The sequence below is a fragment of the Podarcis gaigeae genome (assembly GCF_964106915.1).
Source record: "Podarcis gaigeae genome assembly, chromosome: 2".
NCBI classification, from domain to species: Eukaryota; Metazoa; Chordata; class Lepidosauria; order Squamata; family Lacertidae; genus Podarcis; species Podarcis gaigeae.
In genome coordinates, this window is record NC_139679.1 from 13,396,851 (window position 1) to 13,413,060 (window position 16,210).

The window sequence follows — 16,210 nt, forward strand, 5'->3', positions numbered from 1 at the left end:
GGAACAGTCATAGGTTTTGCTTGTCTCTGGTATATTGCAAGAGATTTGCTCGCTATGTCACTCTAGTATGTGAGGTGACATGATAGATTTCCACACACAACCTCTGCAGGAGTGAGGTGTGTCAGTAGTTCTGCTTAAAATGTGCATTGCACATTGTCTCCATTTGGATTATATAGGAGTAACCCTAGCAAAAAAATTGAGGGATTTTGCTCCTGGTCTGACATTGCAGACTAGGTCAGCACTGCTGAGCTACGGTTTCGGTAGTCGATCGGACTCCTGGAACAGATTATGTTCGAGAACCACGACACCACTGTATATATATTTAACACAAACTTATTGTTCCTTGGAATGCAGTTTGAAAGCCAGCAACGGATAGTGTCCCTGTCCTCAACAACCACAGCGTCCGTCCGTCCTTCCTTCCTTCCTTCCTTCCTTCCTTCCTTCCTTCCTCCTCACCCCTTGGTATCCCTACTCAGAAGAAGAAGAAGCACCTTAGGTCATGAGGACCCCAGTGCCCTTGTACTCAGGCTCCTGTGGTCTTTCCCATAGAACATTGACGATGATGCCAACACTCATGACCGGGTGCTATGGGCCATCCACATCAGTGGCATAGATGATCTGCTCAAATTCTTGGCCAGCTCCCAGAGCGAGCAGCAGTGGAGCCTACATGTGCTTGAGATCATCTCCCTTATGTTCCGTGACCAGGTAAGTAAGGGGAGGAGGAAGAGGGTTGGGCAAGGCGGGTGATAATCTTCAGGTGGCTGAACCCAGGCCTGTTGAATTGCTGGTTGGGCTGTCCATTGGATACAGTCTCTGTGTTGGAAGTTGGCAGTGCTATTTTTCTAGAAAAAGAGGTGCCAGAGCTCACCATGAACACCTCCCTTGTTCTCTTATACAGTCGTACCTTGGAAGTCAAACGGAATCCGTCCCAGAAGTCTGTTCGACTTCCAAAACGTTCAGAAACCAAAGTGCGGCTTCAGGTTGGCTGCAGGAAGGTCCTGTAGCCAATCAGAAGCTCCGTCGGCCGTTCGGCTTCCAAAAGAATGTTTGAAAACCAGAACACTCACTTCCGGGTTTCGATCTTTCGGAAGCTGATTTGTTCGGGAGCCAAGGCATTCGAGATACACAGTACGACTAATGGCAATGGCGCCCGCCAGAGAGGTGCCGGAAATGAGTTTCCGGCTGAAGAAACGCTATTGAAGTGGGAATGAAGCCCCGGGAATTTAGTGGCATTCAAAACCTATATACTGTAGAAAGGGAAGAAGGAAAAGGGAGAGTTTGAATACAAGACGAAAGAGGAGATGGCAATAGTTTTCACCTGTACTTGTGAGAGACTTGTGGGGTGGGGCATAATTGGGACAGTTTTTGGTGGGTTGGGAAACAGCGGTTGCTAACAAAACTAGTGAATAATAATTTTATTTATTTATTTATACATACATACATACCCCGCCCATCTGGCTGGGCTTCCCCAGCCACTCTGGGCGGCTTCCAACAAAATATTAAAATACAGTAATGCATCAAACATTAAAACTTCCCTAACCAGGGCTGCCTTCAGATGTTGTTCTCTTTGACATCTGGTGGGAGGGCGTTCCACAGGGCGGGCGCCACTACCGAGAAGGCCCTTTGCCTGGTTCCCTGTAACTTGGCTTCTCGCAGCGAGGGAACCGCCAGAAGGCCCTCAGCGCTAAACCTCAGTGTCCGGGTAGAACGATGGAGGTGGAGACGCTCCTTCAGATATATTGGACCGAGTATATCTGTGATACATAGGAACAGGACTTCCAGGTTTAGAGGCAATGTGCCTTCAGATAACATGCGTGAAGGGCAAAAACGGACATGTCTTGAGCGTGTCATTTTGTGAGTCTTTTCACCTGGTCACTGTTAGGTGAAGTGATGGGTGAGTTAGTTGACATTTAGATCTCGCTGTTCTCTAGCAGGCTGCCTTGCTGACCAAGCCAGCAGGGCCCAGTGGCCGGACATGTTGGGTGTTTCAGTCCATCAACATCTAAATGGCCACAGGTTAACCTTCCCCGGTCAAACCTAACACGGTTGTCCATATGTTTAGCATTTTGTAAGCCTTCTCAAAGTTGGGAGGCACAGAAGACAGGCAGAAAGATTGCCTTGTCCTATAGGCAACCTGCAGTGACTCCTCTCTGCCTGGGATGGGCTTGGTATTGGGTGAGCCTAGCTTGGCTTGCAGGAAGTCACAGAAGCCTGTGTCCCCAACAGAACCCAGAGCAACTGGCAGCAACAGGGCAGGCCCGCTCAGCCAAGGAGCAGAGCGCAGACGCCGCTGAATTGGAGCACCTGAGGCAGAAGGAACTGGCTGAGAAGAAGAGCCGGGTTCTCCAGCGGAGCAGCAGGTGAGGCAGGGTGGATTCGAAGTAAATCAAATCGATTTCAATCACTAGTCAGTAAGACCTATGCTTCTAACACTTCTGATCCTTGATTCTAACTATGCTTGTTCCCCCGATATATGCATCTGCTTCTCCCTTTCCCCGCAGGCACTCTCGTTTCGGTGGCTGCTACGTCATTCAGGGCCTGAAGTCTTTTGGAGACAGAGACGTTGTGATGCATAAGGGACTGCAGAATGTAAGTTGATGTGGGTGCAGGTGTGTGTGTGGTGGGGAGAGTTGTTGCCTGGCAGTGCTCAAAGTTGAAGGCCTCCCTTTGCTGCTTTGGGTTGTGAAGTGTGTTAAGTATAGTAATTTAATTCGCAGACATTGTCAATGCTTGCATGCGTGTAAAGGTAAAGGGACCCCTGACCATTAGGTCCAGTCGGGGTCGACTCTGGGGTTGTGGCGCTCATCTCGCTTTATTGGCCGAGGGAGCCGGCGTACAGCTTCCGGGTCATGTGGCAGCATGACTAAGCTGCTTCTGGCGAACCAGAGCAGCGCACGGAAACGCCGTTTACCTTCCCGCCGGAGCGGTACCTATTTATCTACTTGCACTTTGCCATGCTTTCGAACCGCTAGGTTGGCAGGAGCAGGGACCGAGCAACGGGAGCTCACCCCGTCGCGGGGATTTGAACCACCAACTTTCTGATCGGCAAGCCCTAGGCACTGTGGTTTAACCCACAGTGCCACCCGTGTCCCTTGCATGCATTACTTTGTGTTTAAATTGGAATGGTTGGTAACCGAGTTCTAGAGAGTTATGTAGGGGGTCTCATGTGATTGGCTCTCGTTGGTCACATTGGAGGCAAACAGTGAAGGAGAGACTCTGTTTAAGGTGAGGCAAGATGGCTGTGTTTTAGAATCCACAGTGAACACCGCTAGGTTGAATTGAGTGTTGGAGTGCTTCTCCGCTTGGGAGAAAGAGAGCAAAGATGCAGGAGAAGGCAAAAGTGGGCAATCTATCATAGGAGCTGCAAGGCCTGGTCTAACTGAGATACAGAAGTCTGAGTGCTGAGCTCTGGAAAGAGGAAAATACAGTTGTTTGGAAGTTAGAAGAAGAGACCGTAAGCCCATGCTTGAACAAGCACGCGACTGTAAATATTATGTTTTAAATCATCTATAACTTGAGTTTCTGCAAGTAAAGCTTTTGAATGTTAAAGTCTGGGCATTGGTTTAATTTCCAAAGAAGGGTGTCAGTCATGGTTTGAGCTTTTTAGCTGCGTTTTTGCTATTCTTACTTCAACAACAAAGTGGTAGCCCAGAAAGCCCTCACTTACCTACCCTTAGAAGCCCCCTCAACTGCAGAGGAACCTGCAGTTGTGGATTCTGTACCTATACTCCTCCTCTGGTGCCCCTCAGGTGTGGAGAACCTGTGGCCCTCCAGCCGTCCCTGAACTACGCTTCCCCAGCAGCCCCAGCAAGTACAGTATGGCCAATGGCCAGTGATTATGGGAGTTGTAGTTCAACAATATACAGAAGGCCAGGGGTTCCCCACACATGGTGTGCCACCTCCCTCTCATGCTTGCTAGAGCAAGTAGGACTTACAGGCAGGGCGAGAGTAGGAATGGGGCAGGAGAAATAATAATAATAATAATAATTTATTATTCATACCCCGCCCATCTGGCTGAGTCCCCCCAGCCACTCTGGGCGGCTTCCAACAAAACACTAAAATACAATAACCTATTAGACTTTAAAAGCTTCCCTAAAGAGGGCTGCCTTTAGATGTCTTCTAAAAGTTTGGTAGTTATTTTTCTCTTTGACATCTGGTGGGAGGGCGTTCCACAGGGCGGGCGCCACTACCGAGAAGGCCCTCTGCCTGGTTCCCTGTAACTTGGCTTCTCGCAGCGAGGGAACCACCAGAAGGCCCTCGGCGCTGGACCTCAGTGTCCGGGCAGAACGATGGAGGTGGAGATGCTCCTTCAGGTATACTGGACCGAGGTTGTTTAGGGCTTTAAAGGTCAGCACCAACACTTTGAATCGTGCTCGGAAACGTACTGGGAGCCAATGCAGCTCTCTCAGGACCGGTGTTACGTGGTCCTGGCGGCCGCTCCCAGTCACCAGTCTAGCTGCCACATTCTGGATTAATTGTAGTTTCCAGGTCACCGCTGCAGCCATCCCCACCTTCTTATCTTCTCCGCTCTCTCCTGTACCTGGGCAGGTGAAGAACTACAGCCACGATCTGGCCAAGGAGGTACGGCGGGTGCCAAAGAGGCGCCAGCTTGCCCGTGATGGCGAGGGCGTCTCTCGCCGCTCAGCCCTCAACGTGAGGCTTTTCCTCAAGGAGTTCTGCGTGGAGTTTTTGGAGAACTGCTACAATCGCCTGATGTGTCTGGTCAAGGTGAGAGTGGTGTCCGTATCCTGCCAAACGAGTTTGGGGATGGCAAATGGAGCGTCCTGGAAAGGGGAATCGGGAGGGGAGGGATGTTGGTGGTGTTGGGCAGAGCTGCAGCACTGCCTTCCCCGGGGATATTTGTTCCTTAACATAAAAGTGCCAACTCAGCCAGATCTGGCAAGACATCATCCTTATTTCTGTTCCAGATCAGAACTTTGTATTTTAAGGATTTAATTTTAACTTTTGTCATTGGGCTGTAAGAGTTTAATCCAGTGACGTCGTTGCACAAACAGAACAGTTTTCACTTGTGCAACAGACCCTCCCCCACCTCGAAAAAAATCTGCATCGGAGAGTTGGAGGAACTCCCAGAATGGATTGCCGGTTAATGACTTTGCTGGATACAACCCAGTATAAATGTTGTAAAGAAAAACCGGTGCTGGTTGGTGTGATGGGTGACAAATGCCCTGGAAGCATGGAGATGAATAGGTCTCATAAAGACCTCTCTCCAGTCCTTATTGTGCAAATAAAGAAAGGTAGAAAGGTGCAAATGTTCATATTTTACAGTGGTGCCTCAGGTTACATACGCTTCAGGTTACAGACTCCACTAACCCAGAAATAGTACCTCAGGTTAAGAACTTTGCTTCAGGATGAGAACAGAAATCGTGCTGCAGCAGCGGGAGGCCCCATTAGCTAAAATGGTGCTTCAGGTTAAGAACAGTTTCAGGTTAAGAACGGACCTCCAGAACGAATTAAGTACTTAACCTGAGGTACCACTGTACTTAATTCGTTCCGGAGGTCCGTACATAACCTGAAACTGTTCTGAACCTGAAGCACCACTTTAGCTAATGGGGCCTCCTTCTGCCGCAGCACGATTTCTGTTCTCATCCTGAAGCAAAGTTCTTAACCTGAAGCACTATTTCTGGGTTAGCGGAGTCTGTAACTTGAAGCGTATGTAACCTGAGGTACCAGAGTATATAGAAGTTACCACCACTGTGCTCTGCATCTGAAATTTCTTGCAGTCCACTGTGCACATTATAGGAACCCAAACAAAAAGGAGCAGTAACAGGATCAGCTGCTTCCTCTTGACGTTCCTCTTCTCTCTTCTCCCCTGTCCTGCAGGATCACCTGATCAGGGAGAAGGCCCAGCAGCACGATGAGACCTACTACTTATGGGCCATGGCTTTTTTCATGGCCTTCAACCGGGCTTCATCTTTCCAACCTCACCTGGTTTCTGAAACGGTTAGCGTTCGGACTTTCTACTTCATTGAGCAGAGCCTGACCAAATACTATGAGATGTTACTTATGGATAAGAAGGAGGCTACATCTTGGTCTAGAAGGTAAGGGGCGTTAGTCACCCTGTGGAAAGGCCTGCTGGGTCCCCCCCTCTTGTTTTGGCTGTGCGACTGAGTGCTTTTGTCCCTTGCCCTCTCATCCTGTCTTCCCCTGTCTCTCCAGGATGCATCTGGCTCTCAAAGCCTACCAGGAACTGCTAACGACGGTGCACGAAATGGACCGTTCGCAAGAAGAAGCTTTGCGCAACAGCAGTCACATCATAAAGAGTGAGGATTTTTAGTTGTAGAAAACACAACCTCTTAGGACAGAGGTTTTCAACCTTTTGGAGTCCATGGCTTCCTTGACCATACCAACTACATTCTTTCTGCGGCACCCCTGTGGGGCCAAGGAGCCCAGTTGTGTCACCCCTTGCTTGCAGAGCCGGCAGCCCCTCACTCTTTTCGAAATACCTTCCCCTTGGGGAGTGCTCCCTCGGCCTCCTCTCATCTCCCCTCTCCTTGGGAGTCCTCTGGGCTGCCGCCCCTGGTCTCTGAGCTGTCCTCCCTGCCCCCAAAAGAGGTGCCTCCTCACACTGTCTCACATGGGCCTGGGAAGCACCCCCTGGCCAGCCCCAGAGGTACCATTCGCCTGTGGAGCTTGTAGCCAGGGCTGTTGCAACAAACAGCTGTGCAAGCCTTTGGCAGGCAGAGACTCGAGGGAAGGGAAGAGGGACAGAGGCCAGTGTTGCCCACGGCACCCCTGGCCATCATTCAAGGCACTCCAGGGTGCCACAGCACACTGGTTGAAAACCACTGTCTTAGAACAATGTCCTGTCTGTGCTTAAGACCCAGTTCTTACTGAGAGGCAATGACTTGAGAGCTTTATGTGTTGGGCAGATGTGCTGTCTTAGGTAGCCTCAAGAGCACATAGATGATAATGGAGAAGAAAGAAACGGTTGTCCGTTTGCTATTGTTTTCAATTTATGAATTGCCATTTATACACATCTTTTTAGAAATATTATCTCTAAGAAACAGCTAAGCCGCTGAAGATCTTGTTGGAAAGTCAACAGAAAACAAGCGCCTAAAACAGAGACTTTTCCATAACAGCTGGAAAAGCTTGTCAAAACAAAAATGTCTTCTGTTTCACGGAAGTACTGATAGTAGGCACTGGTCAGGGATACTGTTCCACAGAACACAGGCATCTGCTGTACTGTGGACAGGGCTTTTCATATTTCTTGGACTTGGAAGGAGAAACTCCTTCAGGACACAGTGACCCTACTGGGTCTATAAGGCAACCTCAAGGAACCTGGTCGTGAGCTGTACACAGGTTGCCCGGCCCCCAAGTGGATTTAGCATAAAGTGCTTAGGATCCTATTCCTTCCGCTATTTTTTAATTTCTTGTAGAGCAGGAAACGCTGGCTTCTGTGCACGGATAACACTAACAACATGACCACCTCTTTCTCCCAGACAACATTTTCTACTTGATGGAGTACCGCGAGCTGTTCCTCACCCTCTTCCGTAAGTTTGATGCCACAAAGCAGCCGAGGTCATTCCTGAAAGATCTGGTGGAGACCACTCACCTTTTCGTGAAGATGCTGGAGAGATTTTGCAAAGGGAGGAGCAACCTAGTGGTCCAGGTATATTGGTGACTGGGGACAAAGTCCTTTCCATGCAGGGAAGCTGGCGGGTCCCAAGTAGGCCGCACTAGGCCTCTCCATTTCAGCCAAGCCACACAAACCCATAGCTGTCAAGCGTCCCTTATTTGGCAGGAAAGTCCCTTATCCCAGTGCTGTGTCCCACTGCTGTCCCTTATTGATGATGTCCCTTAAATTTCCCGGGTTTCAAAGGAAGCAGCTCCTCTCCCTCCCTCCCTGCCGGCCAGGGAGAAGGGAGGCTCCAACTGTATTGCTTGGCTGCGTTGCTCACCCAATAAGGAGTCTTAAGAACGACTGGGGGGTGGAGCTTGCACGCCTTGTGCCGATCAAATCGGCCGCATTGCCTGGGGACTCGCCTTTGCTCAGCGCTTCCCAGCGGAGAGGTGACGGTGGTTTTCCTTGCTGCACCCCCTTTACCGGGTTGCTGCGCTGTGGGAACCACCGCTTGAGGCTTCGTTTGGCTGCTGGCTGGGCTTTCTGCTTTTGGCTTGGAGGGGCTCAGAAGTTGAACATACTTGTGCTTGGAAAATCCCTTATTTTGGCTGCTGATCGCTTATTTTTGAGGCTGCTGGTCCCTTATTTTCAAATCTGTAAGTTGACAGCTATGCACAGACCTGCCCTTCCCTATACATAATATAGGGTGTCAGGTGTGGGGATAGGTAAGGGTGGGGCTTTGCAGACACCAACAAACAGCTGATTGCCAGTACCTGCGAAACCCCTTCCGCAGCGCTTCCCAAGCTGATCATTGGCGTCTGTGAAGCGCTGCACACACTTTCTGGGCCTGAGAGGATGTGTTTTTTTTTTAAAAATGTATTAAAGATTTTCTTGATTTATAAAGGTATGTTCAATGTCTCTCTTTTGTATTTTTCCCCCACGTAACACTTTTTTTTTTTTTTTGCAAATCAGTTTCATTTGTTGAGACATTAGGAAGAATAGGGGGAAAGATGAGTGGGGGTGGGGTGGGGTGGCGATGTTTCTATTTTACTTAATATATGTGGGGTTTTGTGTCAGCGTTGCCTGTGCAGGTTCTTTGCTGTTCGCTTGTGTTCCTTTGGTGGTGAGAGAGATGTTGGGGTCGGCCTAGGGTGTGGTTGTTCATTTGTGATTGGCTGTGATGATCTTTGTTTTCATGTGTGAGTGGGGTGGGTGGGTGTTCTGGATCAGGTTAGCCATATTAATTTGTATGCTGTTGGTGGATTTTTGTCATTGTCTTGTTGGGCTGTGTATGTGATAAAGGGGAGCCATACCGGGGTGAAGGTGTCTTCTTCTATTTGTCCCCGTGTCAGTTTCAGTTTATTGGTTAATTTTTCTAGTAAGGCGAGAGGATTGATTTAATCACTTTCCCTGGGCCGTGCTTGTGGACAAAGGGCTCTAGCATTGCTACACTTCCGTCAGCAGCCCCTTTTCCTCAAAAGTTGGCTCAGGAACCAGGAAGCTGTTGGTTTGTTTGTTGCAGAGCAAGAAAATCAAGAGGAAAAAGAAGCCTGCTAGGTCGGCTGTGCAGCCCCGAGCACCTGAGGAGCTGGAGAAGATGTGGACGAGGCTGGCTGAGCAAATTGATAAATGCATCAAGGTAGGATAATGGGAAATAACCAGTCTTGACACAGCAGCTTGGGGGCTCCTGTATTTTGTTTTATAGCTGTCTGGAAACGGATAGCGGCGCTTTTGCAGCTCTCTTGTTTTATCCAGTTCTAAAATGCACAAGGTTGGTTCTGAAGTCATAAAGGTAAAGGGACCCCTGACCATTAGGTCCAGTCGTAGCCGACTCTGGGGTTGCGGCATTCATCTCGCTTTATTGGCCGAGGGAGCCGGCATACAGCTGCCGGGTCATGTGGCCAGCATGACTAAGCCACTTCTGGCGAACCAGAGCAGCGCACGGAAACGCCGTTTACTTTCCCGCCGGAGTGGTACCTATTTATCTACTTGCACTTTGACGTGCTTTTGAATTGCTAGGTTGGCAGGAGCAGGGACCGAGCAATGGGAGCCCACTCCATCGCGGGGATTCAAACCGCCGACTTTCTGATCAGCAAGTCCTAGGCTCTGTGGTTTAACCCACAGAGCCACCCGCGTCCCTTCTGAAGTCATAGGAACACACAAAAGGGAGCTGCCGCCTTTTGCTATCAACTTAGACCATTGGCCCACCTAGCACTCTCTCTTGTGCAGTGACTGTCTAGGGTTTCAGAAAGGGACCTTTGCAGTCCCCATCTGGAGACGCCAGGGCTTGAATCTGGGGCGCTTCTACACACAAAGCTCTACCATTGAGTTGCGACCACTCCTCAAAAGTCATGCAGAGCTTTGCATACAGATAATGGGTACAGAAAAAAAAATCAGACTCAAATACTCTGGGTTTTTTTTTTTTTTTTTAAGTCTTCCACATGTATGGAAAAATGTAAATAAGGCAAAGGGGGTAAAACCCCTCACCCACCTCTTTAGCAATTTTATAGTAAGGTAAAGGGAACCCCTGACCATTAGGTCCAGTCGTGGCTGACTCTGGGGTTGCGGCGCTCATCTCGCTTTATTGGCCAAGGGAGCCGGCGTACAGCTTCTGGGTCTTGTGGCTAGCGTGACTAAGCCGCTTCTGGCGAACCAGAGCAGCGCATGGAAACACCGTTTAACTTCCCGCCAGAACAGTAACTATTTATCTACTTGCACTTTGGGCTTTCAAACTGCTAGGTTGGCAGGAGCAGGGACCGAGCAATGGGAGCTCACCTTGTCGCGGGGATTCGAACCGCCGACCTTCTGATCGGCAAGTCCTAGGCTCTGTGGTTTAACCCACAGAGCCACCCGCGTCCCTAATATTTTGCAAAAGGAAGTAAATTGTCTGTGTTCCAGTTGGAAAATTCTATTTATTACATATTACATTTGTATCCAGCTTTTACTGCAAGAAGCTCAAGGTGGCATGCATGGTCCCCCACCCTTTTCAGCCAGTGTGGTGTAGTGGTCAAGAGCGGTAATCTCGTAATCTGGGGAACCGGGTTCACGTCTCCGCTCCTCCACATGCAGCTGCTGGGTGACCTTTGGCCAGTCACACTTCTTTGAGGTCTCTCGGCCCCACTCACCTCACAGAGTGTTTGTTGTGGGGGAGGAAGGGAAAGGAGAATGTTAGCCTCTTTGAGACTCCTTAAAGGGAGTGAAAGGCGGGATATCAAATCCAAACTCCTCCTCCTCCTCCTCCTCCTCCTCCTCCTCCTCCTCTTCTTCTTCTTCTTCTTCTTCTTCTTCTTCTTCTTCTTCTTCCCAACAACCCTATGATGTAGGTTGTGGGGGGAGAGGGGGTGACTGGCCCACGGTCGCCTTACACCACTCTAGCTCTGATAGTACTGCCTAGTGTAGTGATCATATTTTCTAGTTGTGTGAAGTCTGGATATTGGTCTGTGAATGTTCAGTTGCCAACAGAGGTTTGGTAACACTTGTTTTTTCAGTTTTGCTTTTGCATCTTGCTAAAATCTTCTCCAGAGAGGTGTGAAAACTGATGATAGTAGTGCAATAGTGCACTGAATATTCTCAGCCATCATTCATGCAGTGTTTTCTGGAAGCCTGTAGGGGGTAGGGTTTCTAACTTTCCAAATGTTGAGCTGGTTTTGTAAGTCCTCTAGCCCTATTTTGAGATGGCGCCACAGCCTCCTTTCAGAAGATATGATAAAAAGCATGTGCTTGGAAATGCAGGCAGGCTTGCAATCTGGAAACGCGTTAAAATTAAAAATGTTCCTATCATTTGACGGGCAAAATAATTCCACCCTGGTCAAACAGAACTCTGCAGTGTGAGTGGCAGAAAAACCTTAGTGTGAATCTACATTCAATCCTTCCTCTTTGAAATTTACTTACTTTATTAATCTTGCCCTTGTTCGGAATACATCTGGCATCTTTCTTTCTTTCTTTTTCTTTTTTAAAAAAGTTTATTTATAAAGCTAAACTTTTCAGGTGTATACATTTCATTAATTTTACAATCATTTTAACATTTCAACGCTTGACTTTCTTCCCCCTCTTTCTGCAGTTCCTTGAATTTATTCTTTAATATATTCTGCATATCCAAATTCATTTATTTTGCTCACTTAATTATCTACTTTAAATGTATACTCTTACGAAAGTTATCTTGATTTCTTATCCTTCCGGTTAGTTTGGCCATTTCTACATATTCCATAAGTTTTTGTATCCATTCTTCTTATGTCAAGACTTCTTCTTTCCATTTTGGGGCAAATAACTTTCTTGCTGCTGTAGTTACGTACATAAATAAATTTCTGTACAATTTATGTCAGGGGTAGGCAAACTTAAGGCCCGGGGGCCAGATGCGACCCACTCACCTTCTCAATCCGGCCCGTGAATGGTCCAGGAATCAGCGTGTTTTTACATGAGTAGAAGTGTCTTTTTATTTAAAATGCATCTCTGAGTTATTTGTGAAGCATAGGAATTTGTTCATTATTTTTCTTCAAAATATAGTCCGGCCCACCATGTGGTCTGAGGGACGGTGGACCGGCCCTCTGCTGAAAAAGTTTGCTGACCCCTGATTTAGGTAGTTCTGTCCCTAGAATTCCCAAAAGAAAAGCTTCTGGTTTTTTTTTAACAAAGGTTATTTTCCGGCATCTCTTTCTTGCCGTCAGGATCCTGAGCCTCTCCCGGAGGACGTTGTCCCTTTCGATGCTGCATCAGAAATTCCACTGGAGGAGCAGCGAGCTGAGGCCATGGTACGGATCCAGGACAGTCTACTGGCTGGCCAGGCACCTGAAGCTCTGTCCCTCTTGCGGTCAGCAAGGTAAGGAAGTGGCTTCAAGGAATGGATCAGTGTCCTTAATAGGTCTGTGAAGAACTATTGGTGAATCAGAGGAGCTAGAATACAGGAATCTCAGCTAAAGCATCTGTGACAGATCCAACCATCTGCTTTAAGACCGTCAAGGAAGAAGAGTCCACCACCTCTCGTGGGAGTCTGTTCCACTCCCGGACAGCTCTTACTGGAATAATTCAAAACGTAACTAACTGAAGTCTCTGAAAGTCCTTAAATGAATCACGGCGCCAGACTTTACCTGGTAGAGAGCAAGCTGTGAAGCTTTGTATAATCAGCCAATTGGTTCAACAAAGATATAGATATAATGAAAAATACTCTGGAACAGTGCATGCGATTATGTAGTGAACAGTGACTACATAATCGCATGAGCACTGTTCCAGAGTATTTTTCATTATATCTATTTGGAAAAAAGATTGGTTAATGAAGAAATTATGTATCTTTCTACTTACAAGTGTTGAACTAATTGGCTGGTGAAGAATTCAACGAAACAGTAGTTGTTATCCGGAAACACTGTTCAGCAGACTTCAGAGTTGGACATCAGAATTGGACATTTGCTGATTATCCAAAGCTTCACAGCTTGCTCTCCGCCGGGTAAAGTCTGGCACCGTGATTCATTTAAGGATTTTCAGAGACTTCAGTTTGTTAGTTTTGAATTATTCCATAAAGTTTTTCACATTGTTATTGTTTCTGGCCATCATATTGCTTTCGATATTGCTGACTCATATTTTGCAACACGAGTTTGTTTGTTTACGAACAGCTCTTATTGCTAGAAAGTTTTTCCCGTATGTTTAGTTCGGAATCTCCTGTCTTGTAACTTGAAGCCATTGATTCGAGTCCTACCCTCCAGAGCAGGAGAATACAAGCTTGTTCCCTCTTTCACGTGCCAGTCTTAAGGTAGTTGAATATGGTTATCTTGACACACAGAGTTGACCATCTCTGTGTTGTAAGAAACCTGAAAAGTAAAGGAAGTGTTGGAAGCATCTAGGTTTCCAGCTTCATTATGTGTGGTCTTTTAGCAGCCCTGTTTAACAAATGAACATGTCCAGTAGAAGCGTATTCCTCCAGAAATGCAGGGCAAATGTAAACTTAGCAGTGTGTGTGGCCCTATACAGGAATAACAAGAAGGCAGGTCTCTGCCCCAAGCAGCTTGCAATCTAAACGTTGACACGAGGGACTAAGAGGAGGAGGAGATGATTATGGGTTGGGTGTGTGTGTGACATGGGCAATATGGGGGTTCCACCCCCCCAACTAAGAAAAGATTGCCAGCTTCACATAGGCCTGTTTTGTTCTTTAGACATTTATCTAAAATGTTATTTGGAAGGAAACATTTCTGAACGTATTCATGAAGGCCAACTGGATGCATCTCTATGCACAGACATAGACGCAAGGCACACAAGTAGTGATGTTTGCCTGGATTATCACCCTTGTTCACAATTCTGTAGTTGCTAAAGGGGTGTGTGGACGTGTGGACTTGGTTTTGACCCTGTTCTCTACGTTGGAGTGCAGGAAGTATCAACCCTACCGTATCCTAGCTGTTGCACACAGCTAATAACTCCCGCTTTCCTTCTCTTCTGTAAGGGAGGTGTGGCCAGAAGGAGATGTTTTTGGATCGTCCTCCCTTGGCCCAGATGAAGAGACAGAGCTGCTGAGACAAATCTTCTTCGCCAGCCTGCCTCGTGAGTGTCCGTTCTCCATGAGTCAAGTAGAAAGGAACAGCAAGAGGGCAGGAGGGAGGGCTGCAAAGGCTCTTCCCAAGGGAAGTCCCGCCTTCCCTTACGGTGGATCCTCAAATGTCCTTACATTTGACACACCCCTTCAAATGCACGCAGGACAAACAGCACCCGAGACAGATGAACCTGAGGAGGCAGCTGAAGAAGAGGAAGTCGCTGAGGAAGAGTTGGCGTCTGTAAACGTGTCAGAAAGGGAATTCAATTTCCTGGATTACATGAAGCGGTAAACAGGGTGTTGTTGTTTTTTGTAAGAGCTTTCCCGCCCCCCCCCCCCATCCTTCTGTGTGCCCAGGGTGTTTCAAATGTCTTGAGCCTGTTTCCTCTGGCATTCTTGTCCATGTCATTTTTTAACACCCTTCCTCCGCCCCCAATCCATCATAAAGGCTAGAAACTCGACTTAACAAAAAGAGAGAGGGACTGAACTTTAGGAAGCCGAATCCTGTGCCCATTACCACGTTTTGCGCTTCTGTGGAGGTGCAGTATGCAAGCAGCCCTGGCTATAAATATCTTGCCCTGGTTCTTACACTATGGTTACCAGATTTTTTTCAATGAATCTGGGGACCTTTTTTTTGAAGCTGAGTAGCAACAGGGAGTCAGTAGTGGGGGGTGGTGAGGCAAAAGATCCTGGGCACTAAGCACATATGCATATTGTATAAAGGTGCAAAGCCCTTCTTTCACACCCTGTGAAACATAAATGCACAGAGGTTATTTAAAAACTGGGCAATGGCTGCCCGCTCGCTGCTCCCGAGCCTCCCCCAATCTGTCAAAACAAAGGGGGAAGGGGGTAGGAGATCTGTATGGCCGGACATTCCCCTTCGGCAGCGGCAGTCAGCAGCCTGGAGTCAGTCAGAGCCAAGTGCACTACCAGGCTGGCTCCGGGCTGCTGAGGCTGCCGCTGCCATGTTTCCCGGGGACAGATTTGCAAATCTGGGGACGTCTGGTAACCCTACTTTACGCTGAACGTGTTTGATATCTACACCCTGGTGTGCAGGTTTGCCAGTGCCAGTGTGGTCAAGGCCTATGTCCTGCTCTTCAAGAACTACCAGCAGAACAGCGCCCACACTAACCACTGCGTGGTGAAAATGTTGCACCGCATCGCCTGTGACCTCAAGATGGAGGCACTCCTCTTCCAGCTTTCTGTCTTCTGCCTCTTCAACCGGCTGCTCAGTGACCCTGCTGCTGCAGCTTACAAGGTGAGGTTCACGGTAGCTGGGTTGCCCTCTGCATCATCAGAAACGTGAAGGCTGCAATCCTAAATTCACCTGCTAAGGAGCAAGCCCCACTGAACACAGGGGGACTTTGTTCCCAGGTAAACGTGTGTGGATTGATCTGTGAACAGAGAAATTGCAAATTCAAATTGTGCCTCTACCACCCAGATGACTGTAGCAGTCTCCATCCTCTCTACCCAACAAGATGATGCCTTGTTGCAAGGTTGTTGTAAGAAATAATGAGAACATTGTTTTGAATGTTTTAAGGCACCATGTGTACTCAATTCCTCCCTTTTGTTTTTCAGCAGTACCTAGCCCTTTTATCTGCATGTCAAAAAGGGAGGGGCCTTTTTACATCATCTTTTGAGAATCATCAGGAATTCCCTTTTGGATTAATGTTTGTTTCCTCGGTAGTTTGCCGAGGAAGGAATCTGGCATGAGTCAGTTGCGGGGAAAAAAAGTTGCTTAAGTTTTATAAAGCAAGCTAAGAAGTAGAAAAAAGAAAAGACAGTTCCCAAATCTGCAGATTGTTCTTTTCTGCCTGCTTGAATCTGACATGTATCCTACCTCCTCCTATGTATGCACTATTATTAAGGAAACCTAAAATACCTCCGGGACCGCCTCTCCTGGTATGTCCCACGCAGGACCTAACGGTCTTCAAATAAAAACATCTTGGAGATCACAGGCCACAGGGAGGTTAGGCTGGCCTCAACCAGAGCCAGGGCTTTTTTGGCCGTGGCCCCAATCTGGTGGAACGCCCTATCACAAGAGACTAGGGCCCTGCAGGACTTGACATCTTTCCACAGGGCCTGCAAGACAGAGCTGTTCCACCAAGCCTTTGGCC

The 16,210-nt window shown here is 47.9% G+C and overlaps 1 protein-coding gene across 4 annotated transcripts in view; it reads left to right on the forward strand.

The window, feature by feature from the left end:
* Positions 1-16,210, forward strand: part of TIMELESS (timeless circadian regulator) — a 58,631-nt gene that overhangs the window by 21,131 nt on the left and 21,290 nt on the right. For all 4 annotated transcript variants that reach the window (XM_083728822.1, XM_083728824.1, XM_083728823.1 and 1 more), the window contains exons 7-18: positions 550-705; positions 2,227-2,360; positions 2,502-2,589; positions 4,549-4,728; positions 5,842-6,059; positions 6,178-6,281; positions 7,461-7,630; positions 9,105-9,221; positions 12,247-12,398; positions 14,007-14,104; positions 14,258-14,381; positions 15,150-15,351. In XM_083728822.1, coding sequence (XP_083584948.1) covers positions 550-705; positions 2,227-2,360; positions 2,502-2,589; positions 4,549-4,728; positions 5,842-6,059; positions 6,178-6,281; positions 7,461-7,630; positions 9,105-9,221; positions 12,247-12,398; positions 14,007-14,104; positions 14,258-14,381; positions 15,150-15,351 — 1,743 coding nt within the window. The remainder of the gene's footprint in view (positions 1-549; positions 706-2,226; positions 2,361-2,501; positions 2,590-4,548; positions 4,729-5,841; positions 6,060-6,177; positions 6,282-7,460; positions 7,631-9,104; positions 9,222-12,246; positions 12,399-14,006; positions 14,105-14,257; positions 14,382-15,149; positions 15,352-16,210) is intronic.